At 45.5% G+C, this 26751-nt stretch overlaps 1 protein-coding gene across 1 annotated transcript; it reads left to right on the top strand.

The window, feature by feature from the left end:
- The first annotated feature begins 1456 nt into the window (after positions 1-1456).
- Positions 1457-26388, top strand: LOC119387746 (nucleotide triphosphate diphosphatase NUDT15-like). The gene is given in 5 exon segments (XM_037655250.2): positions 1457-1595; positions 1598-1664; positions 6679-6862; positions 23818-24014; positions 26273-26388. Coding segments are annotated over 5 exon segments (681 nt in total). The 5' UTR covers position 1457; the 3' UTR covers positions 26368-26388.
- The last annotated feature ends 363 nt before the right edge of the window (positions 26389-26751 follow it).

Raw genomic sequence — 26751 nt, 5'->3', positions numbered from 1 at the left:
AAAGGCGACACAATGAGAAGACGTAGAGTTCACCTCTGTCTAAGTTACCATATACGTAGTTTGTCATAATAACTGATCAAGCTTTGTACTGTGAGGCTGCGCACTGGCCCATGAGGGCTGCAGCAGTAAAAGGCTGCCTGTTATTTTAGTTCGGTTGTGTTATTTAAAGGTAGCCTAAATCCAAACACGTGTGTTTCATCTCCACTGAAGCACATTTGCTGCAGTATGGCTCATGCTCAGCATCAGAATCAGAAATAGCAACTAGCAATTCAAACAGGTGGTCATCATACAAAGATGCCGATGTGATGAGGCAGCAGCTGCATAGGGTTTCCTAAAATGATGACTTGGACGAAACCCTGGTGTTGTAGTCGCTCAGCCGTCATGTGAGCAGTATTCGTAAGTGTATTTGTCTAATTTCTGTGCATCTTGCTTCAAATGTTCTTGAAGCATTATTCGTTACGTGTTATCTTTCTAAATTTCCACTCATTCATATCCAAAACACAGCAAGGCAATTAGTAGTCTTGCATGCTTGCGTAGACTCTGAAAATTTTTGCAGTTATAATACAGTGACTTGTTGAAAATTTAAAATTAACAAAGTCTCAAGGTCATTTTAATTAAAGCCAGACATACAGTGCTAGGGGACATTCATGTACTGCCTACGATTCCCACGTCTCCTGAATTGTTACTCTTGCAGCTCCTGTAGATGCCAGCGCCAGGCTTTCCCTGTGTTAATTTTTGTAAGAAAATCCATGATAGCGATGCTTGCAGGATATTTTGACCGCACCCATGGTTTTGGGAAACAGCTATTAACACCATCTCGTGCTACTCCTCTGCAGAGGCAACATATGCAGAAGCATGGTTTGCCTCAGTTGTGGTTTGCACTTTCTCTTCATTGTCTGTGTCTTGTGACTAGCACACTCTATTGGATCATTATCTGCCCCTTCTTATTTTGCCCTCTCTATGCTATAGCTGTTTGTGTTTGTGTCCTCAGTACACTACAATGTGTTGTGTGTTGCGAAATCAGTAATATTGCTGGTATTGGCAGCGTCAAGTGAATATTTCTTGTGGTATTATTTTCCACACCTTGTACCCTACCCACTAGCAGTTATTTTTCACCCAGCTAACATCACACTTATCAGAGCGGCCAGGTATCAGATGCAAGGAATGCTTTTATTTTCCGGTAAGAAAGAAAATGCCAACACTGACATGCCATTTGCCTAGTTATACACATCTAGACAAGTGTTAGTGAACATGAATAACTGTAGCAAGGATACTGCTTGCTTGTCTTAATGCATGCATTGTTGGATAAACAAAAGGTTTCCACTGAATGCTTGCGGTTCTTATTCGGGCATACGTTATCGAGGCTTGCTCAGCGGGCAAGCAAGTAGTCCTTTTGTATTGTTAACGTTGTTTGATTTTCTAAAAACATGTTTTCCCGGTTGTGGGATTGCAGGTATATGCAGCTATGTAATGACTTGAAGACCAAGCTCAAGGCAAACCAGTCTCAACTTGAAATTCTGGAGGAACTTCGTCAGGTTACACTGGAGAGCATGACAAAGCAGGCACAGGCACTCCCTTTGGATTCCCTGGTGCAGTATACACGCGCAGCCTTGTTAACTTACTGCAGAACAAGCATAGCCTGAGCTTTGAAGGAAACTCTGAGGGTGAGCGACCCACGGAATACCATGTAGGAGGGTGGTGATTTGGGTTTGTTGGAACAGCTCAGTCATACTGATACTTATCGCATTCACAACACAAGGGACAAATAAACAAGAGATTGCACAGATGATACAGGGTCTTTGTGATCGCTTGGTGTGTGCCTTGTCTTGCGAGTGCGCTAAGTACGAGTATGACTGATATTTTGGTTTTAGTCCTTTGTCATATGAAAGCGCTAAGTACAAGCATGACTGAATATCATGTCCTATGCATCTGTTGCATCTGTAAATGTTGTACGTTTGAACCAATGGATCATGCGATATAGTGGAGGCAGCATACTTTTGTGTCAGAGATAATTTCTTTTATAATGAGTTTCAGCTGTATCTGTGCAGTGTGCAGGTGAACAAAAACAAAATTATGGATTAATATCAGTGGATTTCATACATGTGTTGGAATCAGCGATAAAGCTTTGTGCGGTGTTTAATGAAATGTCACTTCATGTCTCCTTTATTTCTCTGTAGCTCAACGCTTCTCGCTCAGTGCATGCTCTGGCTTTTATTTTGTTTGCATCTTTCTTAAAGGACCCCTTACCAGACCACATTGCAAACTTAGGTTACATGCTGTAGCTTGTAGGTATACTGCTCCCTACGACTTACATGCTGTAAGCTGTAGGGAGCAATCTACCAAATAATTTTTCTAGTTGCTTTATTATTGGAGGAGTTGGAAGAAATCAAACTGTCCTGTTATCATGCCGCTGGGAAGAGAGAGCCACTGTCAGCAAGAACACTCTTCCCCCTTTGTTCTGGCTGGCATCCACGAGAGGCTTACTGTTCGAGTGCGCTTTAATGTGCCAAAGCACAGGGCGCATGTTATGTTCATGCAGAAACCCTGCCTCACTTCTGTTCTTTTCTTTCTAGTTCTCTCTGCACTGTATTTCCAGTGTGGTGGCACTCCAAAGTATGAAACGGGGTTGTGGTGTGTAAACAGTTGAAATTTCACACATAATGCCATGCACCGTTCCTTTCGAGGGAGCTTCAGGAGAGAATGAAAGTCGTAAGCTTACATGTCCTATGCAAAAGGATTTCCTTGGAACTTCACTGATCATGGTCCGGTGTGAAGCGTGCAATGCTACCACAAAAAAAGTGCTGTAAGTGCCATGAAGCAAACTAGAAAGAGAAGGTAAAGAAGCATAGGCAGGGCTCACCACAGAATGTGGTACATGGGAGAACGCAAGGAAGATAGGCCATTTGAGACCGCCAGCTGAGGCAAAGGGGGAGAGTCTCTCTGCTGACAGTAGCAGGTTAACAGGGCAGCTGGATTTCTTCTAACTCCTCCAATAATCAAATGATTTGAAGAATTATATGATAAAGTACTCCCTAAATGGCACCTAAATATCCAGCGTGTAACCAAAACTTGTGATGGGGCTCTTCAGTTACACTTAAGAAAGTATGATATAGTGGAATCCTTTTGCTATGTTCGTTATGGTCACTGGTAGCTTTTGAGCACATTGCGCAAATATGCCACTAATGTTGCAAAGACTGGCTTTGAGCACTATTGTTGTCGCCAGCCTGCTTTATCTTTTACTGCAGGACAAAGGCCTCCTTCAATGATCTCCGATTGACCCCGTCACGCGCAAACTTATTCCATTTAATGCCTGCAAACTTCTCAATTTCATTGCCCTGCCTAAGAATCTGCCATCCTTGGCTGCATTTCCCTTCCCTTGGTACCCATTCCCTCACTCTACTGACCATCGGTCATCTCTCCCTTGCATTATGTCACCTGCGCAGGTCCAGTTTGCTTCTCTCAAAGGGACACTAAAGAGAAACAATGAATCGGTTTAGATTGATAAATTGTACTTTGAGAACTACAATGCCATTAATTTCACCAACATAGGTGTATTAATAAAGGAGAAAATGAAGTTCAAAGTTTCATTTTTAAATTCCGCGCCAAAATCTCCACGTGTGACGTCACGGATTTCAAAGTGTATTTATCGTATTTCGGCGCCATTGGCTCAAAAAAATTTCCTCAAACTTGGTATGTTAACTCTATGGCCCTCTCAGAGGACAGCGTACTTTATTTTTACCATTAAGGAACTACGTAGGCCCTAGTAGGTGCCGTCAAAATATGTGATGTCACGGCGAATGGTGCGGAAACTTCAAGGTAGCGTCGCCACCCACATTTTCTTTTTGTGCGATTTCTCGCTTACTAAGCGTATTCTCGCAGCAAGCGTGGTGTTTTTCGTATCGTGAAAGAGTAGTTTACTAATACGAGAAAAATCGTTTTGCTCTTTAGTGTCCCTTTAATGTCATCTAGGATATCGTCTACTCCTGTTTGTGGAGATCCACTGTGCGGTCTTCCTTTCCCTTGATGTTATGTTTATCATTCTTCATTTCGTTGCATGCTGCGTGGTTATCAATTTCTTCTTAAGTTTCTTTGTTGTCCTCCAAGCATCTGCCCATATGTTAGTAATAGCACAACACCTGGGTAATAATTACGGCTATATTTTAGCAGTGAACATATAGTGACGAGGATCTGCCGTATTGTGCTTGCTTTTGTTCTTCCTCATTTTTCATTTTCTGCTGCTCTGTTTCTTGACGTTAAAGGGGCTTATGACAATGTCACCCACGAAGCCATCCTCAGCGTGTTAGAAGCAGTAAGACTTGGTGGCAAGATCTATATGTGGGTTCACAGTTACTTACAGAATAGATCATTCCACGTGCAGACAGAGAATGGCCTGACACCCGAGTATTAAGGTAGCCGAGGAGTCCCTCAAGGCGGAGTGCTAAGCCCGACGTTGTTCAACCTAACACTCATCGGACTAGTCGACAAGCAGCCAAGCAGCGTACGACTTTCCATTTATGCTGACGTCATCTGTATATGGACGTCAGGTGTGACGCAGTTTCAACTTTGCGCTCGACTTCTGATGACAGCCGCAGTGTCATTGTGCTATATCTACGTAAACAAGGGCTCGAGATCGCAAGTGGAAAGTGTGCAGTCGTGGCATTCACCAGAGAGCCAATGTCCATTTACAGCATATCAATTAACAGGCAATTTGTTTCATCCAGCAGGAGTCACAGGTTCTTGGGAGTCATAATCGATAGAGCCCTGCCTTGGACACCACACGTAAACTACGTGATAAGGCAGCTGACTGCTGTATGTCACTTGTTCAGGTTCCTTGCAGGAAATACTTGGGGAGTGTCCGTACAGTCTATGTTACAGCTGTACAGGGTATTGTTTATTGGATTCCTGCGGTACAGCCTGCCTGCAATATCCAACCTAACTTGCGTACGCTCCAAGGCATTCAAGCCCAGGCTCTCAGGATATGCCTTGGTTTACTATGCTGCACGTCGACGGCTGAAACCATTGCCATTGCTCAGGACTAATCAATCACGATGCACATCCCCGTTGAACTGATGCGTACTTACCTCAGGCAATGTGCCAGGAACCCTGCCCACCACCTGGCAAGCCTCGCTGCTGAAAGGCCTCTTATAACATTTAGTGCAATTGTCTGTGCAAACCGTGCATCGTTTACGTCAGGGTATACGCCTGCGGAGAAGCCGGTGTGTCCTCCGTGGTGCCCGACCCTTCCACAAGTACGTCTTACAATTCCAGGACTGCAGAAGAAATCAGATTTGCCTGCCCCAGCACTGAAACAATTAAGCCTACTTTACTTGCACGAAATCTACAGTAACCACGTGCACATCTACACCGATGGCTCAACCACAGTGTTCAGTTCTGGTGGTGCGGTTGTGATCCCAGCTCGAGGAATAAACCTGTGCATCAAGCTATCGCATGTCACTACGTCTATGGCGGCAGAACTTACGGCTCTGTGCGGTGCTCTAGAGTACATCGCTTCTCAGAGACTGAGCAAATGGGCTGTGTTTTTCAACTCTAAACCGGCCTTACAGTGCATGCAGTCAGTTCTTCGACGTGGATACCACGAACAGCTCACGTACGAAATTGTCAAGCTTCATCACCATGTCAAAGAAACAGGCCATGAGGTCTATTTTCAGTGGCTAACTGGTCATTGCGGGATCAGTGGCAACGATTCTGCAGACAATGTGGCTCGTACATCCCATCAAGAACAACACAACGTTCCCATTCCTCTCAAGGACAGACGCTGCATGGCAGCTTCGTCACCTGGCACGTAGTCTTTGTCTAGCCGAGTGGAACATGCCAAGCATAAGACATACGACACTCCACCAAATAAACCCGACTTTGGAACTCCGACCTCCATCCGGACTTCGTCGACGGGAAGCTTCGCTTTTTTTTCGGCTTTGGTTGGGGGTGCCCTCACGAAAGCATACACATCGCTAATTGGAGTGACCGACAGCGCAGCATGCAAGGTCTGCAGCACCGAAGAAGACATCACTTGCTATGCCGTTGTGACGATTGGACGATCAGCCGCATTCCGTGCAGATGCTGCTGGAGCACCGTCCCCATCGTTCGTCGGCTCACAAGGCAGTTAAAGCACTTTTGTGCTTTTTGAGCACTACGGGCCTCAGTGAATGCCTTTGACTATTGCAGAGTGCTACCACAACATACGCGTCAGGGCATTTACTGACATTTTCTATCTTTCCTCCCCTCTCTCTCTCTCTCTCATCTTTATACTCCCCTATCCCATTCCCCCAGCATAGGGTAACCAACCTCGCATGTGCCTGGTTAATCTCCCTGCCTTCTCTCTTGTTTTCTTCCTTCCTTCCATTTTCCACTCTAGAAATAAAATTTTGCCCTAATAGACCATTTCTTGTGTACTCTTCTTATAATGCACTGTACTAGGAAGTCAGAAGTTCAGGGAAAGATGGAAGCTTGAAGAGATGAAAAATTCGTGAACACAGGGTGTCGCTGGAGCTGACGTTTCGACAAGTGGACTTGTCTTATTCAAGGCTCGTGTTCACAGATTTTACACCTGTACTAGGAAGTGTCACTTTATATAGTGCTGCATGTAGTCTTTGCCATCTTCTGTGTAAGTGCTCTGTGCTTTGTGGATCTTAAAGTAGTGCCCATATCATCTCTTGGCAGAAATTTTGCAAGAATTATGGAAGCGAATTGAGAGTGCAAAGGTACCGAAGACTAAGAGGCCAGGCATAGGTGTGGCAGTGTTTGTGCTCAGCGAGAAACACCCCGAGAGCATCCTTCTTGGTCGCCGCAAGAACACCATGGGCCATGGACTCTACCAAGTCCCAGGTGGACACTTGGAGTTTGGGTGAGCTATACATTTATTTGTGATAGCAACTATATGGACTCTCCAGGCGACTTACCATTTTCAGTAATGCCGTTGCCATGATATTCCATTTATCTTTATGTATGTGTATATGTAATTAAATAAATAAACGTTATTAAAGGGACACTAAAGAGAAACAATGAATTGGTTTATATTGATAAAGTCTGCTCGGAGAACTCTTGTGTAGTTTATTTCACCACCATAGGTTTATTATTAGCGGAGAAAACCAAGTTCAAAGTTTCATTTTTAAATTTCGCGCCGAACTTTGTAATTCGTGACGTAAAACATTTCAAAGAGCATTTAACGTATTTTAGTGCCACTGGCTCGACGAAATTTCCGCAAACTCGTTTTATCAAGTCTCTGGCCCCCTCAGACGACAGTGTACTTCGATTTAACCGATTAGGAACTACGTAGGCCCAAGCAGGCACCGTCAAAAATATGTGATGTCACAGCAAATGGAGCGGGAATTCCAAGGGGGCGTTGCCTCCTGTATTTTCTTTTTACACGTTTTCTCGCTTATTAAGCGTCTTCTCGCAGAAAGTGTGGTGTTTTTGGTGTCGTGGAAGACCACTTTACAATGCGAGAGAAATCGTTTTGCTCTTTATTGTCCCTTTAAGGAAGTCGTGAAAGCTGGATTTGAACTTGTGGTCTCCAGTACAGAAATTTGATGCTTTAAGCACTGGGTGAAAGGTGCAGGCCTAATCAGGCTGAATAAAAAGAAAACCCTTAATGGGACTCTAAAGGCAAATAACATTTTATGTCAGAGTGAAAGGTCAACGCTTCAGACTGCCTAAATTTTCAATAATATACCCAGCAGTGCTTTAGTAATCAAGAAATAAATGTAAATGTAGGACATTGCACCACCTGTGGGACATTCTGGAACACAAGCCTGATGATGTAGTAGGGCCTCAGTAGAAGTAATAACAAGTACTCAGACTACCCACAACACAACAAAAAAGAACATTTCATTGCATTATGAGATGGAATAAAATGAAACTTGTGCATTTCAGTCTGACTCATGCGAAAAGGAGCTTGATGTTGCTGTTGAGAACGGCGCAAGTTCCATTTTCGCCAGAATGTGCTCCGCTAAAGACCCTTGCTCCGCTGTGCCGCAGGCAGTGTGGGCATGGTGATTGCTGTGTCAGAAGACCATTCTTGGAGGTAGGCGATTTGAATTGCACCAACGGCGTGCTGACAACTAAAATGTGGTTTTCTTTCAAACTAAGTGTTTCCTTGACATGAAACAAGCACTACGAGGTTTGTGGAGTGCCATTTCAACAATCCACATCGATTTCATGTGCCTTTAGTGTCCCTTTAAGAATCCTCTACGTGCAAGTGAATTCAAACACTTGGTACATTTTCTGCACCGGTGGTTATTTCCTGCAGAATTTTTCTCCTGTAAGCCTGCACGTTTAGATGCTTGCCATGTTTTTGCAAATCCAATGATTTCCTGTTGGTCTCGTCTATGTGTGCACTAATGAGATGTGATGCCAGCACCACCTCTGCCGGCTGTGTTGATCACACCAGCGTAACTTGTTTAGCAGCCGCCAGAACATTGTTCCTTCTGCAGAGCAGGAGCAGTCTCTCAGTCATGCCTACGTATCACACTGGTATATTGTTCCAGCACCGTCCAATGATTCCAAGTATGATGCTAGACATTGCAATCACTAGTGCTTTGCCCTTCATGATAAAGTGGCAGTATCTTTAAGCATCCAATGCTTTTAGCTCCTGTTGTCGGCTACGTTGAAGCGACCTTGAGCCAAAAGGCAGAGCCATTATCCGGGCACTCAGACAAGAACATCCGGGCATCATTGCAAATGTAAAATGAGATCATTCAGGCAACCAGTCAAAGGTTAAGAAAATACGGTCACTGGCCCCAACCCTTTGTACAGGAACACGACAAGCTCTAGTTACTGCCCAAACAAGTTACAAAAAAATGCTTCCAAATTCTTTTAGTGTTTGTTCACAATAACGCTGAAGCTGTAACTTCGAGCACTCTGAAGTTTTATTCGTCGTTTCCAATAGGGACGTTCCAAAGGCAGATGCAGGACACCATACACTTGATTGCAACCTTTTGGTGCTGAAACAGTGTTGCCTGTGCTCTTTTCAATATCAGCAGTCCATGAGTTTCACGGCACGGGTTTTGTGCTGCCTCCATCACGAGACGGTGCCATGCTGTATGACCATGTCAGCAGCATCTGGCGCGACGCGGATGGTGTTTGGCCGAGACGAGATTTGCAATGAGGTTCAGTTCAAAACAGATTCATTCCGGCTCAGTAAGCTTCGAGGCCTGCATTGCGTTGCGGCCACACATTCAGATTGCGACTAGCGTCGTCTCCAACCAATCTGCTGTGCCAGTATCCATTTCATGCATGCGTCTACATGCTCTCGATTATGGGAGAGCCAGCCTTTTCTTTTTCTATTGTTTATGCTCGTGCTATCTACAGTTGCAACAGTCTTGTGCAAACACCACATTTATGATGCATTCAACAGGCTCGTACCATGCTGACTTGGTTTGCTGCAATGCACAGCTCTCTATGGATCGAAGCATTAGAGAACCTGCTCAAGTAAACTGTTCATTGGCTCCCAGAGCAATAAGGAGGGCCACGCAACCAGAATTTCCTTATTGCCCTACCCCCCACCCCCACCCCCCAAAAAATGGCCACATAGATAACATTACAGACATTGTTTCAATTAGGCATTTCCTAAAGGAGTTGCACATGTTATACACTGAAGAAAATGAAATTTGCATAATTTAACAAAGCTAATTTTATTACAGTTAGTGAAGCCATTTTCAAATTGAATGTTAAGTGGGTGCCTCTGTGTAAGAGCCCCCACATTTATCGTAAAGATTCCTACATGAGAGAAAATGTCACAAATTTTTCATTGCTCATGCAACATAAACTTAACCTTGCTTCTTGTTCTGCAGTATCATGCCTTGTCAGGCAGCATGCTAGAAAAGAAGTGTTGTGACCACTCATCAAGCTAAAGGATACGCATTGTGAACGTGGAACACGCAGAGGTCCTGAAACATCACTTCTGACTTCATCACTAATTGCAACACTTTGCCCCATTTTTCTTCCACTGAAGTATTGTTTCTTGGTTGAAACAAGAAAGTTTTGTGTAAACCTGCTATGTGATGAAAAATTCTTAAAAAGGAACATGTCGAAAGAACAGGATAATGTCGTGTGTATGCTGGAGAAAAAAAAATACGTAGAGGTTTCCAGGCATTGTAAAGGCATGCCAAGTGTCACAAAAGTACGCGTACACAAATTGCACACCACCGCTACAAAAAGCCAGCGTCACCGTACAATTGCCAATCATGAGAAACCTCGCCAAGCACACGTAGAGCGTGCTTCCAACCACTTGGGCACAAAACACTAAGATTGTTTGAGAGCTGCATCATCAAGCTACTGCGTCACCAGTGCTCCCGTCAACTGTCTGCAGTCGATGCCATGATAAGGTTGGAGAAGGTTCTACCCCTTTCCTAAGCTTCCTATGCGCTGCGAACAATCGAAAGCTCCCGAACGATGTTGGAAGTCAATATAGGCGTGGGGAGGGGAAGGAGCAGAAAAGTCAGTGAGCCAGTCGGAACAGACATATGACCAGCCCAATGGTGAAACAAGAGGGTCTCCGTGACGAGTAACGAGTGATATCAATTACTTCAACACCATGGACTTGGGAACAACATTGGTGAATATCTAGGACATTTCGACTTCTTGGACATCTGCTTATGCATGTGTTAGTACCGTAGCAGTAATTATTATTGTTAGCCCATCTGAGAATTTATTGTGATGAACCAGCCAAGCTTGCATGTATTGAAAACTTTGTAACACCCTGAATTGAGAATATGCATATTTACCGGGTGCTTTGTCAACTCTGGGCTCCGACTCTGTCTTTGGACCACTACCGGCGATCACTGGCGCACCAAAAGACTCTTAAAGGGACACTAAAGGGAAAAACAATTTTTCACGCATTAGTAAATTAAAACTTCGCAAGACCGAAAACATCACTCTTACCATGAGAAGACGCTTGGTAAGCGAGAAAACCCTTGAAAAGAAAATGTGGGTGGCAACACCACCTTGAAATTCCCACACCAAACACCGTGACTTCATAGATATTGAAGGCATCAACTAGGTCATACCAGTCTTTGGCAGTAACTAGTTACTAGTAATGCATTACCGGTAACTAGTTACTTTTTTCAGTAACTTGTAACTGTAACTAGTTACTTTTAGGTTATAGGAATTTGTAACTGTAACACTTACTTTTTTACAGTAACTGTAACGGAAAATACCCCTACAGTAACTTCTGTTTTTATAAAAAATTATCCAACAGCAGCACTCGTTAAAGGTTGACTTTACACGCTTTGCACTTTTTCGAACTTCTTTACCATATCCTTTCCACCTTTCAACTTTCCACAATAGCGCTCCCCTCGCAGTTTAGGGGAGGAGGTCGCTAAGAGGATTATCTTTCCTGCAGAAGACCGAGGTCGGAGGTTGGTCTTTAACGCAACTTCAAGTTTACTTGTTAACTACATGCCGTAAATCAATCGTGTTGCATGAACAGCTTGCTAAGTTCCATCCATTTTTTTTTTCGGCATATATATCCTTTTTGTCACTTGAGCTTCTAGCTCTGTTGATGTACTGGTGGAGCATGAGGACTACAAGTTTACAGTCATCTTCATCCGAGGCCCCGAGCTAATTGTGTTTGACAGGAGGCCAGAAAGCAGTAGCACGCGAAACGGAAATTTCGTGAACTAGAGAAGGGGGGGGGGGGGGGCAATTTTTTAAGACCTCTTTGGAACTGATTGTTAAAGGTTTACTCCGACTTAACAACAAAATGACATAGACATTACGCCTCCTATGCAGGTGGCATCCCCAGGTTGTTGCAAGCCAATGCGTCACGGCGAATGAACGACAATTCTAGAAGTTTTATTCCCCCCCACACACACATTTTTGTTGACGAGCCAGCGTTGTCCCATTGTCTAGGTGTCAAAGCTATATGCTGTTGTCTAGCAGTGTTCAACAAGCCCTGTCCTAGAACACGTTGTATGGGTTGCTTTAGCAACATCCCGTTTGTGCTCTTTAAGCATCGTTTATCCTTTCCTGTCCGTTTTGCCGATGTAAGTCGCGTCGCAATCCCCGCATTGTACTTGAAGATGACCCCGCTCTGATCATCCGCAGGTGTGCAGTCTTTGGGTTTCACGAACACATGTCCCGAGGTATGTATAACGGGGCTTAAAAATGGTTTGTATGCCAAGCGGACGCAAAGCTCTCTGAACAGGGTCTGATACACCTTAAACATGGGGAATAGACACAATGGACGCCATTTTCACTCGTGATGCACTCCTCGTTCCTCTTCGCATGCATTTCTGGGTATCGTTAATAAACGTCCGAGGATACTGCTGTCGTTCCATTGCATCAACTATGTTTTCCACTTCTAGTATTCTAGGACGTTTATTGATGCGACAAAATGAGGCATACACAACTATTGCTTGTGTTGGGCCCCTATTTAGGTTTCCTTCTAGGGTTTTACCACGTACAATTCTGATCACCCGCATGCCTTTGTGCGTTTTTATTAAATAAATTCTATAACTTGTTTTGTGATCTCTTTCTTATTTTATACAGTAACGGAAAAGTAACGACGTTACTTTTTCACAGTAACTGTAAGCGTAACAGGTTAGGTTAGTTTTGGAAACTATAACTGTAACACTGCTACTTTTTACTGGTAACGTGCCCATGACTGGGTCATACGTAGTTGCTAATCTATAAAAATGAAGTACATCGTACTGCAAGGGGGCCATAGACATAACATACTAAGTTTCAAGATATTTCATTGAGCCAATGTCGCCAAAATACGAAAAATACCATTTCAAATTCATGATGTCACGCATGGAGATTTCGGCGCGAAATTTAAATATGAAACTTTGACCTTCATTTCTTCCTCTATTAATGAGCATATCATGGTGAAATTAACGACATTAGGGTTCTCAGAGTACAGTTTATTAATCTAAGTCGATTCATTGTTTCACTTTAGTGTCGTGGGGCGTTTCGGGGGAAAGACACATCATCCCTTGGAATCTGCCTGGCGAGTGCATCTCATTAACAGGTTGTGACACCAAGGTTCACCGATCCAGGACTGTAAGGAGCATCTACCTTCCATAAGCTCTGGGATTCTAGGCTGATGAGTGTACTAGCCGATCAGCAGTCAAGATAATTGCAATACACGTTCACAATATTGGCAAAAAAATACAACAGATCCAGCATGCGTTGTTCCAATATATGTAGAGCAAAGCTTTATTTTGCAGCATATCGAAGTTGTCCTTGATTGGCAAACTTATTTTTTCTGCACTTTCTGTCACTGTGTGAGTCTTCGTTTAAGCCCCATGTTGGTGAAGATTGTGATGCACCTTTGAACGCAACCATGCTTATAGTGTTTCAAAGAGGAAAGCTGGCTTTCTGCAGAAAGGTGTGTCAGAGGTTTGATTTCTATAATATTCAGAGATTGGTCAGGGACCTTTTTGACAAGACAGCGGCTGCTTGCTGGGCTGCTGTAGTCGAGGACATATGTGTTAGAGGTTTAATTTTTCTATCCGTGTAGGATCACTCAGGGACCTATTCGGCAGAAAAGTAGGAGCAGCAGCCACTGTCAGGGAAGTTTGGGAAGGTCTGCAAAAAAAGTGTCGCCTTAAAAGCAGGGAAGAGATGATGGTGGGGTTGTTAAAAGCATAGGTAACATTACAATATATATACCCCCGAAGACCTATAGGGAAATAACGGGGAACAAACCTCTTTTCAAGCTGGTTTTTATAGCCAGCCGGTATGTTTCAATTGCAAAGAACTCATTTTTGTTTTATTCATGTAAACAATATACAGCTTGTAGCTGAAAGCAGCATACCCATTGTCTTAGTAATTGCCACCTTGTGTTTGTTATAAAAAAAAATGTGTGCAGCTTGCATTAGTGGCACAAGGCTGGAACCAACAGCGGAGCTAGTGATTGACCTAGAATTTTCCAAGTTTTTGCTAGTACTGCCAAGCTTTTGCTAGAGATGCCAAGTTTCTGCTGGTAGTACTAAGTATGATTGGGCTTGGCTATCTTATACGGTTTCGGTCGGTTCCCCACATTACGCGCGTGTTGTGTTTTTTGGCGGGAACTTGTCACGTGACTTGCTGTTACGTGATGTGACTTTAGTCGCGTGACTAACTGTCACGTGGTTCTAGGTGGGATTGTGTCACGTGACTAGTTACACGATACGGGATTTTAGTCACGTGACTAGTACGTAGTTTTGGCGGGAACAGGTCACATGACTAGCTGTGAAGGGATGTTAGGTAGTTTGTCGCTTGACTAGTTACGCGTTGTTACGTGATTTTAGTCATGCGACTAGATGTTACGTGGTTTATGGCGGGAAGATGTCACGTGAGTTGCTGTTACGTGACGTGATTCGTCACGGGGCTAGTAATTGTTACGTGATATTACGTTATTTTTAGTCACGTGACTAGATGCTACGTGATTTTAGTCACGTGACTATGTTACGTGGTATTACGTGATTTTTAGTCACGTGACTAGTTCTTACTAGAGGTTACGCGATTTTAATCACGTGACTAGTTACGTGATGTTACGTGACTCTGGTCACGTGACTAGCTGTTACGTGTGTTTGTGGGAACATGTCACGTGACTAGCTGTTACGTGATGTTACTTGGTTTGTCACGTGACTAGTTGGTACGTGATGTTACGCGATTTTTAGTCACGTGAGTAGTGTTTACGTGATTTTAGTCACGTGACTATAGTTATTACGTGATGTTATGTTATTTTTAGTCACGTGACTAGTTTTTATGTGATGTTGGTAATTTTTTACTCACCAGCTGGACTAGTTTTATGTGCTACGGGATTTAAGTCACGTGTCTAGTTACGCGATTTTAGTCGCGTGACTAGATGTGTGATTTTAGACGCGTAACTAGTTGTTACATGATTTTTAGTCACGTGACTAGTTACGTGATGTTACGTAATTTTTACTGACGTGACAAATTTTTACGTGATGTTACGCGATTTTAGTCACGTGACTAGAGGTAACTTGATGTTACGCTATTTTTAGTCACATGACTAGTTACGTGATTTCAATCACGTAACTAGTTGTTACGTTATCTTAGTCCCGTGACTAGTTGTTGCGTGATGTTACGTGATCTTTAACAGACTCGCCCATCAGAGTTTTTGCATTCCACGCCGGACAAATTGGCGCACGTGTTGTGGGAGCGAAGAAGATGAAGCAGTGGACGAAGCGAGCGCGTGCCGGTTCATGATGATGATCATTTCTGTTCGCACTACCCGGTGCAACGAAAAGCTTAAACAACTCCGCTGTTAAAAAGAAAGGCTTTATTATTTTTATTTTTTTAATACAAAGATCAATACATAGCAATGGTTGGCATTTCGATGCTGCATCCTGGATTTTAGAATAATTTTTCAGTGCACTCTGGATGGACGAAAATCTTTCTATTCGTTCCTCCCTCCGCATTTTCCTTCCCACTTTTTCTTCCTCCGCACCTCTACTTCTTCTCTCTCTCTTGTGGTGGTGTCGTCGTCAATCGGTTGGTTTTACTTCTGTTACTCGTTGCCTTTACCGAACACCACCGCGGTTTCGAGCACTGGGAGCTTCATGCAGGTTGCCGCGTCCTCGTTCGTCCCGCGCCCGTGTACCGTTCGAACTGCTGCGCGCGAGAACTCGGCCCGTCACCGCGAAGGGACGGCGAGCCGTCGCGAGGGAGACCCTAGGCGACACTCTCCAAATTAGTGGTTCATTGCCGGGACTTTAGTACAAGAGCTTCTAGGCGAGCGCGAGCAAGGTCCAAATCCCGCCAAAATTGGGCCAATGGGACACCGTGTTTAACCTTTGAGGGCGGGGTGGCAGCAAAGTGACGGCGATTTATGACCAGCTGCCACCCGTCCGGTCGAGAGGAGAGGGACACGAGAATTCTCCAAGGGAAGATGGCGTCGAGCCACTGGCGCAGACGCCTGAATTCCCATACTCTCTCTCCCTGAAATGTTTCTCTCACTCTTTAGCCCATTTTTCAAGTCTTTTTTTTTTCGCCCTTGCGGGAATATGCCCTGTGCGTAAATTAATTTAAAAGGTGCATTCCTGTCCCTCGGACAAAGTCTAGGAGTCCACTTTGTCCGCATGTCAGGTGATCCCCAGGCCGTGAAGGTGGTGGTGGTGCGGGTCACAAAAGTATAGTCAGGTGCCCATGAGGTGTTACTTGGGATTTCGACCCTAACACGGAGACGTGCTGATTCAACTAGTTGCAAAACTAAGGCTGTTTGACACGCACACGTCGTCCACCATTACTGTACCGCTTAAAGATGGATCTGTTCTCTACTCACTGAGACAAGAAACGCTGTCCAAACATCCACACTGCTACAAATATGTACTTTCATAGCACACCAGATTCTTTCCATAAACCGAATAGATTTGATGAAGCATTCGGCTGTTTCCTTACATTGGCAGTAATCGTCAACCGTTGGTTTGTGCATTGTTTCCTTCTTTCCTTATTTTCTTTCACGCGCAACTGTAAATATGTCTCCAGTGCATTACCTTTGCTTGAGCCGCCATAATAATGAATAAACGTAATCCATTCAACAGTTCTTTACGGGGGTCCGGCACCACGCATCGGATGACGCATCCGCGCGTATGTGTTCTTTTTGTTGTCTTGCTCGGCGCTCGGCCTTCGCGCTTCTCGCAGCGCTGACCGGATATACCAGAAGTGTGCCAGACACTTTGCTTTCCCATCCACTGCGAACGAGAAATGCTGCTCGTCAGGCGCGCGCGCATTTGCGCGTTTTCATTTTTAGCCGCGTCCTTGAGTGGCCAGTTTGCCGCGGTCTTTCTTTCTTTCTTTCTTTGTTTAAATGCGCCCAGTGCTTCGTAGGATTCCCTCCCGGAACGAAGACGACACGCGGTGTCGTGCTTTCGTGCGTGAAATTCTTCAGTGCATGCGTGCGTGCCGTTCCCGTACGCCAAGCCTCGCCGTCGGCTTTTTGTCCATACGGTCCTCAACATCAGGTTTATGTTGATTTGAAGAAAAGAGCATTTGCCGCCATGCTTTCAGCTTACGCATGCGCGCAGCGTGCGAGTACCTAATCGTAACGCGTTGCCTTATCGGACCACCTGATCGCGGCTGTGTGCCGATTCATAAAGCGAGAAATTCGGCATTCACTTGTGATGTATTACACTCGAAAAAAAAAATCGAGTATTTGGGGAGTATCTCTGCGACACTACTATATAATCGTCATCTATATAGCTCGCGATATTTTCCTTACGTTATCACCGCGATCCCGGCACTTCTCGGCCACGAACGGCGCGCGCGTTATCAGCGTGACATAACATTCTTAATAGGAAAGTGGCGAGAGCTGCAGGTTTCCAAGAAAGGAAACGTGAGCAAGCCAGATGATGATTATAGTTGTGTGGCAGAAATACTCCCCAAATACTCGATTTTTTCTTTGAGTGAAGGTCACGTGGTTTTTTGTACCACTTAAACACTTTGCCTTTAAAAATAAATAACACTGAGCAGAATGTTGGGCCGGCTGGTTCATACTGATACTTCACGAAAACCAGCGAAAAATGGAGATGCAAACACGAAGGGAAGAAGGGGCAACACTTCGCTGGACTATATAGCAGCTGGCATATAAGCGAAAATCTACTCTTTCCTCAAACAAACAACGGCCAAAGAATGCGCGCAATGTTGTAAGCAAAGTACTAAATTGATAAAAAAAAAACACAATTTGCCCTAAATCATTCTGCTTTATCGCTCAGAGGAATAGAAGGAGCACTGATACATGCATTTTCCTTCCTCTCGTTGAATGATGTGAAACGCCTCAAATATCTCTCTCGTCGTTTCCGTCTTGCCTCTGCCAGGAATCGTTACATTTTTTTTTTTTCAAAAAGTGGTCTACATCTAGTCCACGGTGTTAATTCTAACACCGTGATCTAGTCACAACGACGACAGCGAAAGGCCGGGCGACCGGCTCCTCTGAGATTTATCGAAACTTGTTGTTGGGCTAGTTGTTCATACTGCGCAAATGTAACAATGCAAGGCGAAGAAGCGGTGACTGCTCTTTAGCTGTCTTTCCTTGTATCTCCAACATGCGTTGCGTTCGTTTTGCACTAGCTCCTTGACGAGTCGGTCAACGAACAGCGCTGGCGCGTCCGGTCATCGACACATCGGCTGTTTTGAAGGAAAGTGTGGAATTATCATGTCAGTGGCTAGTCCAGCGAGGTGTTGCCTCTTCTTCCCTTCGTGTATGCGTCTCATTTTTTCTCTAGTTTTTCCCAAGTATCAACATGGAGGAGCAGGCTTAATTGTTGTGCAGTTGCATCATGAAGTCATACAATCTCACCGAAGCTTCTACGTACAATACGCGTTGCTCTATTTTATAGTACCTTGCGATATTCTAATTACAGGGAAACGCTCTTACTATAACGAACTGTGTGCGGAGCCGTCAGACTACTTCGCTTATACAGGTGTTTTCGTTATAAAGGTCGTGCTCGCAATATAGCCGGGACGCTGGGGCCGTCGTTGTACATTTGTAGGCCCTTGTGCCCCCCCCCCCCCCCCCCCATCGGCCTACTGATTGAATCAGTGGTATCATTTGTGTTCAGAACGAGCCGTAAGAAACTAGACGTTCGAGATATGCAACCTTGAAATGTGTTACGAAATACGCCGGCCTTCCAGTTTAGTTATTGTTAAAGAGCGGGCCTCCAACAGTCCGTGGTTGTTTTTTGATACGCGTGAAATTCTGCCTTATTGTGCCTTGTAGGTAGGGATTAAAACACTGATTAACACATCTTAGGTGTTTTTATTTTTAAATATCGAGACATGATTGAATTTTCTGGCTGCTAATATACCCGCACATTGCGCGCGTGTGTGTGTGCGTATGGTTAAAACGAAACAACTATATAGCTGATAAGAAGCAATATATTCAGGTTCCGTTGCATAATACGCATATAGCTTTTCAGAACCGTGCATTATTCTACTTGGCTAACGACTTAATACGAAAGAATGTACGTTATCGTATAAGTGTAAAACTCTAGGTAATTATCCCCGGTTGTATAATACGCCGCACTGTAGAGCCGTGTGATATTCTAATCAGTTCACTTCGACCGGTATAATCGGCGATCCACCCGCTCTGTCAAACTTTCGCTTTTTCGCCGTGAAAAAATGCTCTTCCGCATTCCGCGACTACATGCATGCGTGCGAGCAAGCGGCTTGTGCGCGCTCGATAAATCGTTCCTGGGGGCAGCCGAGCTTGCCTTGCCACTCGCGTATCTCGAAATGTCGCAACACAGGGACAACGCTGCAAGAGTGGTATTGCACATTACGAAGTCACTAAATGTGCGCTTACGTCATTCTTTCCGAACTGTCTCGGCTTTAGTTACGGGCCTTCCGGAAAGAAGGGGCAAAATGAAAGCTGACCTTTTGGCCAGGAAAAATCGAATCTCATGAAGGCCGAATTTCCGAAGCGCCGCGGCAGTCGCGATTTCGCGGTCGCGTCACAGTTCCATTTCCGCGATTATCCGGTGCTCTGCGTGCTTTTTTTTTTTTCCTTCAAAAGAAACCGACCCGTCTTCGATTTCGAAAACATTACCTGTATACCGATCCATAAATTATAGCTTCATGACGTTGTATATTCCGTTTCGTAGGTATCCCTATGCTTCTCCAAGGGATCATTGCGTCAGGCATATATATATAGTGTCATAAGTATCGGCATTGGGAGCAAAAGTTCTTGGTGTCACCGTAGCGTCAGCCTCAGAAGCCATGAGCGCCCGTGTGATTTCGCAACACATCGGCGAGATGAGCTGGCGTTAACCACCAGCGAATCCACGTATTTCTGTGCCAGGTGTCTTCGAAGAGAAAGGAAAGGAAGTAACATGTAAAATCTTTGAATTTATCCATGCATGTGTGTCCTCCCGCGTTGCCAATGCGTAAATTGCCCAATATCGAGCGGTTGATTCCTCGAGCTTTACAGAGAGTGGCATTAATCGTCGTTCCCGCTGCAATGCCAGCTTCTAATTGGTAACCACCATTCAGCTTTGTGTGCAGGACTTCCGCTGCTGACAGTCTGTGCAGGTATCGTATACGTCTCGAGAATATACATATTGGCACTTTGGGGGTAATTCCGCGCGTACACCGTAAAAACAGGTACACCCATTGGGGCCTCATTTAGTCCCACAATAAACGATAATCGTTGCCTGTTTTGCGCGCCTTTTCTTGTTTTAACGCTATACGGTACTTTCAGGTCGCGAACATGCCATTCTTCACCGGCGTAGCCAGGGGGCGAAAATTTTCAGTTTTGCATACACATACGAACGCATGCACGAAAATACATAAGTATAGTTTACCCCCCCCCCCCCCCCCCCCCGAAAAAAATTATAATTTATGGCTGCGCTACTGCCATTCTTGATAAAAAAGTGGAGAGCGCCGAGTTTTCGAGCAAGTAAACGTTAGCAACCCAGATGACGATTATCGTTGTGGGACAAGAGAGAGAGAGAGATAATAAAACGAGAGAAAGGCAGGGAGGTTAACCGGAATTGGTAGCATCCGTTTTGCTACAAGAGATATGCCCTATAAATGGTGCGACTGTCTTTAGGGCGTAAAGACGTAACTGCACCCGAGCTCACTGCGCTCAGCACGTTTACATCTTCCATATATGATGTACGTCGCACATGGGTCTAAAACAATGGACGCTTTTTGCTGAGTTACTTTCATCTTGTGCTTGCGCATGCATGGCCTCCGCTATCGGACGTTGGCGACTGTTATCGTTGTCACGCAACGACGGTCGTCACCAGTCACCCAATCTCGTGTGCTCTCGCTTTGAACGTTGTATATCTTCCTGTCTGAAACGCTTTGCGTAGCTCGTAGGGCCATGCGTATATAAACAAGGTAATTCTTTGTGTGGCACAATCTAGTGGTTATGGTGCCCGACTGCTGACCCAAAGGTCGCGGGCGGCGGGACCGAATCCCGCGGCCTCGGCGGCCGCATTTCGATGGAGGCGAAATGCTTGTTGCCCGTGTACTTCAATTTAGGTGCACGTTAAAAAACAGCAGATGGTTAACATTTCCGGAGCCCTCCACTACGGCGTCTCTCATAATCATATCGGGGTTTTGGATTATTGTGATTTGTGTGGCAGTGTCAAAAAAAAAAAAAAAAGAAATTTGCAGGGGGATCGATACACCGCGTTAGGTAAACCCTTTGACGGTTAAAACGTGTTGACAGTGCACTATATAGCAATAGTCGTCTCACTCGTCGGCAGCTTTCTTTTGCTGATATACAATCATAGGCGTGCGCACGGTTGGGGGGGGGGGGGGGGGGGCAGTCGCCGCTCCCTAGTCAACTAAGAGGGGCGCAAAGTCTGCCCCATACATTGACTTATTGACTTAATAGGGAGGGGGAGCGCCGCGATGAACCTTCGCCCCCCCCCCCCTGAAGGGGTACCCTGCGAACGCCTATGACTACAACTGAATGCGCAGACGGGAAGGCCTCAAACGTCTTTCTTGAAAGACATATCTGGAATGAAACAGATAAACCAGTTATTCCATCATGTTCCTTAGTACCAAAGGCAGGTAAATATCATTGTTGAATACTTCATCTGCAAGAAAATTTACATCAACATAACGTTTGCGTCCGTTGTTAGTCATGTAAACGTGTACAAAAATTGCACCTCTGTATCCGAATGCAGCCATCCCCACCGTCCCAGACTAATCTCATGGTGATCGATCTCATGGTGATAAATCTCATGGTGATTATAGCGAATTGGTGACACGTTCTCTTCGGCGACACTGCAGTTTTAAGCAACAACGCCTTTTCCCGGCAATCAATATAGTGTCGATATTCCCTTAAAAGCTGGGGCTGAGTGCCTCTTGGTAAACGCTTCGTTACTTCGGGGTTTTTCCCGTCCGTGATGATCATTTAAAAAATATTCGGTATTTCGAATATCGTTCTCTTCGATTCGTTATTCGAAATCTTCGTATATTCGCACACCCCTACACTCGAAGAAAAGAAAAAGAGTATGTGTGACTCCTTTCGGAGAGCCTTGACATGCCACGTATATGAGTATATGACTCTTTTTAAAGAGGCACGTTAACTCTCTTGTAGGTCACACGACTCTCCGAAGAGAGTATAGTGATTTCCAGAGAGGTTGACGCGCCTCTTTTAAGAGAGTCATACAAGGGCGTCCGCAGAAATTTTTCCAGGGGGGTGCATTCATTTGGGGGGGGGGGGGGGTGTTCACTACCGTGAATTGACCGGCAAGGTTAGTCAATAACATGTAATAACGTGCAAAGTTGGCTGGCAATCCTGAAGGCCGTTTCACACGGATATGCGGACCTTTTGTGTGCTAACCAACGTGTGCAGCTTATTGCTACTGCATAGAAAGATATTATCCGAAATTCCAGGGGGGGGGGGCAGTCGCCCCCCCCCCCTTGCACCCCCCTCCGGACGCCCATGGAGTCATATAAATAATAATAATATCTGGGGTTTAACGTCCCAAAACCACGATATGATTATGAGAGACGCCGTAGTGGAGGGCTCCGGAAATTTCGGCCACCTGGGGTTCTTTAACGTGCACTTAAATCTAAGTACACGGGCCTCAAACATTTTCGCCTCCATCGAAAATGCAGCCGCCGCGGCCGGGATTCGATCCCGCGACCTTCGGGTCAGCAGTCGAGCGCCATAACCACTAGACCACCGTGGCGGGGCCATGGAGTCATATACGTGGCAAGTTGACTCCACGTACATGGAGTCATATACGTGGCAAGTCAAGACTCCCCGAAAGGAGTCACACATACTGTTTTTTTCTTAGAATGTAGTGACAAGTCAGGACTCGTCGAAGAGCGTAACACATACTATTTTTTTCTTGTTATCTTAGAATGTAGATCTATACGTACGAAAAAGCGGTTGCAGGAGAATGTAACCTGCAGGGTAACAAAACTATTTTGAGAAGCTATAAGGGCCGCACTGCGATCTAACAATGGAACGGGAAAGAATCGGCGCGTTGCGCTAGGCCAGGGAGACGGCGGTGGTATATGCATTGGAGAGGAAAAGCCGTGAGCGATGTGTTGATCGAGGTTAAGACGAGGAAGTGGAGTTCAACAGGATGAGCACCCACGAAAAGTAAACGAGATCAGCTGATTATTAGCGCAAGACAATGATAGTATAAGAAGCCGCTGGAAAAAGTCTTTCTCTTGCAGTGCACATAAATAGCTTGGCGGTGGTGATGACCATTAGGCAACGTGTCCGTTTAGAGTAAAGTATATACCTATGCGCACATGCCCGTTGAATGCGGCGGCACCCGCGTTGTAAACGGGCTTTGTAGTACACGAGTGCTCTCTCTTCTTTCACCAAGGCGCAAGACGAGCAGGGAGTATTTATTACAGCCGAGCGTTTCGCAGTAATTTGCGAACGTCTTTAATACGAAAACGGAATTTTATGCGGGGTGCTGTTCTGGACACCTTGTCGAATTTTACCGCGATTGTACTTCTTTTCCATGAGAGGCAGTCACCGCCGGAAATCGAGATCTCGGCGTCTACGTGAATTAGACAAATGGTGCGTCGTATCGACTTTCACTCGCGTCCGTGTAAACGACGTCAGTGCGCTGTAGAAAAAGCGAGTCTAGTCAATGCCCTGTATATAGGCGTCCGGGTGTGGTTTGAGACGGCAAACGCGCATTCACAGAGTGCACGTTATGCGCGACCGCATCGCATCGACGGAGAGGCCGGCCGGTTGCCAGAGTGTGCTCTCTCTCCCCCACTCACTGGCGAAACGCTGAATGAAATGCGAGACGCTACGGTCGCATGCACGTAAATGCGACAGTGAATGTCCGAAATAGTGTGTGTGTGTCACGGTTTGCGCACTCCGAAATTTAATTGTTGCTGGGTCATCACTGCACGCAGGGAAAGCTGGGAGCAGGCAGCGTACCGCGAGGTTCTGGAGGAGACCGGCCTGCACGTGCACAACGTGTCTCTATGCTCCATCGTGGACACCATCGAGCCCGAGCAGGACTACCACTACATGACTGTCTTCATGCGCGGCTACGTGGACGAAACGCGCGGGTCCGAGCCACGCAACATGGAGCCCAACAAGTGCGAAGGTGCGTGCACACCTAAGGTTGTGTACGTGACGTCACGGGCGCAGCTTGGTAACGTATACTGGTTCTCCAACTTACTACTGGCGGCTTTGATGACGTAAAGACAGCATATATAATCACGTAGCCGTTAACCCGCTTCAATATGATAACTAGAGGCCGGATTTTTAGGCATTAGAAAAGCTCGTTTTAGGCGCCAAAAATAGGCAGGCAGAACAACGTTCTAGGCTTCCAAAATCGTAAATATAGCTACACATAAATTTTCACATAAATGCAAATAATTTCATACGAAGACGTGCGCGACCTCTATCTACGACAGGAAAAGAAAAATGTTATCGCTCAAGATGGCACAAAGACGCCAACAGTTGAGCATAGCCGTACAATTGTGCTTTTTCCCGCACGGTTCGCAGAACACGGTCTCTCCTATGTTCTGCACGGTGAGTCAAACGTCCACTGTCGAATCAACACACTCCTGTGTGTCTTTTCGACATGGCTGCGAAGGGCAGAGCAGGAGCAGGTAGCCAGATCGCTAAAAGACCAGAAGGGAGGGATTCCTCCTATTGGCCAGGTCGAATCGCGTAGAGTCAATTTCTCCCCTGACAGTGAACCACTGGCGTATATAGCCATGAAGGGAAGGGGGGCTTCGGGGGTTCAACCACCTCCCCCACGGAACTTTTCAGTTTTGCATGTGTATGTATAGACGTACACATACAAACGCACGCACGAACATAAAGTATGGATTGAACCCCCCCCCCCAGAAAAAAACAAAGAAAAAACAATCTGGCTACGCTACTGCAGTAAATACCTTACAAAGTAAATTACAAACAAAACAAAAGCCCGTGCACATCACATTTTTCTTTCTTTTTTTTCTTCTCTTCACTCTCACTTCCGCTGACGACTCTCCGCGGTCTCGCATTCACCAACCGCTCGCGCCATGTCAGCGCGGCGGCGAATGCTTGCCAGCGTGTCCCGCTTCACTGCTGCCAGCGGTTTTCCGGAAGTTGGCTGAACTAGAGGACTAGGTTGAACCCTAAACAGTTCCGAACAGTCACTGTTGCCCGGTAACATGAATAACGGCCTCAAACTGCACTTGGAAGCGAAACTTGAGGCTAAACAGTGTCCATATAAGCGCCGATTTTGAAAATAGGCATTTATAGGCGTTTGTAAGCATATAGGCACAAACGCCAAAAATAGGCATTTATAGGCCATATAAAAACACTATAAAAGCCCTTCTTAACCTCTAATTCATGCTCATATATCAAAAGTGGCTCGATAGGAACGCAAGGAACAAATTAGGCATTTGCCTAAAATCCGGTCTCTAAATAACGACGCGGACGCAACGTCATTGGCCTCTGTGCGTCAGAACGAAATAACCTGCATGCGATTTACTAAATTAACCTGACGCCACAAACTTAGTGTCCCTCCATGCGGTGCTCAAACATGGCGGTTTCAGTGACGTCATTGGAAGGGGGGTGCAGCCGCCACCCCTAATATGTCGTCTTTGCAGTGCTTACTGATCGTAAGGGCCTCACTGGGAGGGGGTCGGGAAGGGGGGGGGGCTGCGGTTGGGTTGAACTCGGCCCACTCCCCCCCTCCCCCAATGTAGAAGCCTGCGCACGCCTTTGGGAAACGGCATGCTCTCTTTGCAAAATGGCGTGACACTGGGGGAAAAAATAGCCCTGAAGTCGAAGTCGCGGCCGATCTGAATAGATAGTTGCATGCGATGCTAAGGGCACGTGCGTTGCGTGATCGCGTTCCGGGTTCATCGATTGCCAACTGTATCGACCTTGCATTGTTTTCAAACAGACTAGGGTGGACACAGATGAGCCACGATATCGTACACCATTGCAGTGAATAAGCGCGCGCCATAAAGTGCACTGCGCATTTAAGATGCATGTTGCATGTGCGTTGGACTGCAAAATGGCCGTCTGCCATCGACTTCAGCTTTAGTTACCTGAAAGGGGATGCGGAGCAGTGCTATGTTCCTGTCAGTCTTACGGTTCATTTTTCTTTGCCAAAACGAACAGCTGAAAAAGTCATGCGAGCCAATTTGGAATTAACGTTTTTCGCTGTGCAGATAATCGGGGATGAAAGAACAATGGGTTCTGCACTAAAATGTATAGCGGTTTGAAAAGGACAGCGAAATGACTTGCGTATTTTTTGTAGCCGCATGAATAGTTAAGTAAACTATGGTAATCATTCATACTTGCGATCGCTTTTGATTGGGATTTCACGTGTGTTTCTATTTCTTTCCACTTGTCCAGGCTGGTTGTGGTGGAAGTGGTCGGCGATTCCGACTCCCGACCTTTTATTCTGGTGCCTCAGAGACTTCAAGACGAAGAACCTGAATCCATTTTAGCCTAGTAAATAAAACTTATAAACGTGCACACGCGCCTGGCTTTGTCTGACTGCCGATCCGCGCTGCCACACTTTGATCTGTTTTGAAAAACAACTAACGTAAATGTTTTGCACACGCTCTACCTTTTTCTGAAACTTGGCAAGCGCTGAATGATTCGGTTGCGAGCACTTATCTTATAGCGTTCAGATTTCTTCGGACTAATACAGGAATCGGCCTGTCGAATACCTCGAGCCGTTTGTAGGAAGGCATTCCAACACGATATCTCTTAAACCTATGGTATTCTTTCTTTCTTTTTTCTTTTTAGATAAAGCCCAAGAGACGACCAGTCGGTTGATGTCGGCGCCTGCGCGCCTCACTAGCGCTGAAGCGCGAAATGAATGGGAT

This window comes from Rhipicephalus sanguineus, chromosome 3, assembly GCF_013339695.2.
Source record: "Rhipicephalus sanguineus isolate Rsan-2018 chromosome 3, BIME_Rsan_1.4, whole genome shotgun sequence".
NCBI lineage: Eukaryota > Metazoa > Arthropoda > Arachnida > Ixodida > Ixodidae > Rhipicephalus > Rhipicephalus sanguineus.
Note: the sequence above shows the minus strand (reverse complement) of the source record. Positions and strands in the feature narration are given on the sequence as shown.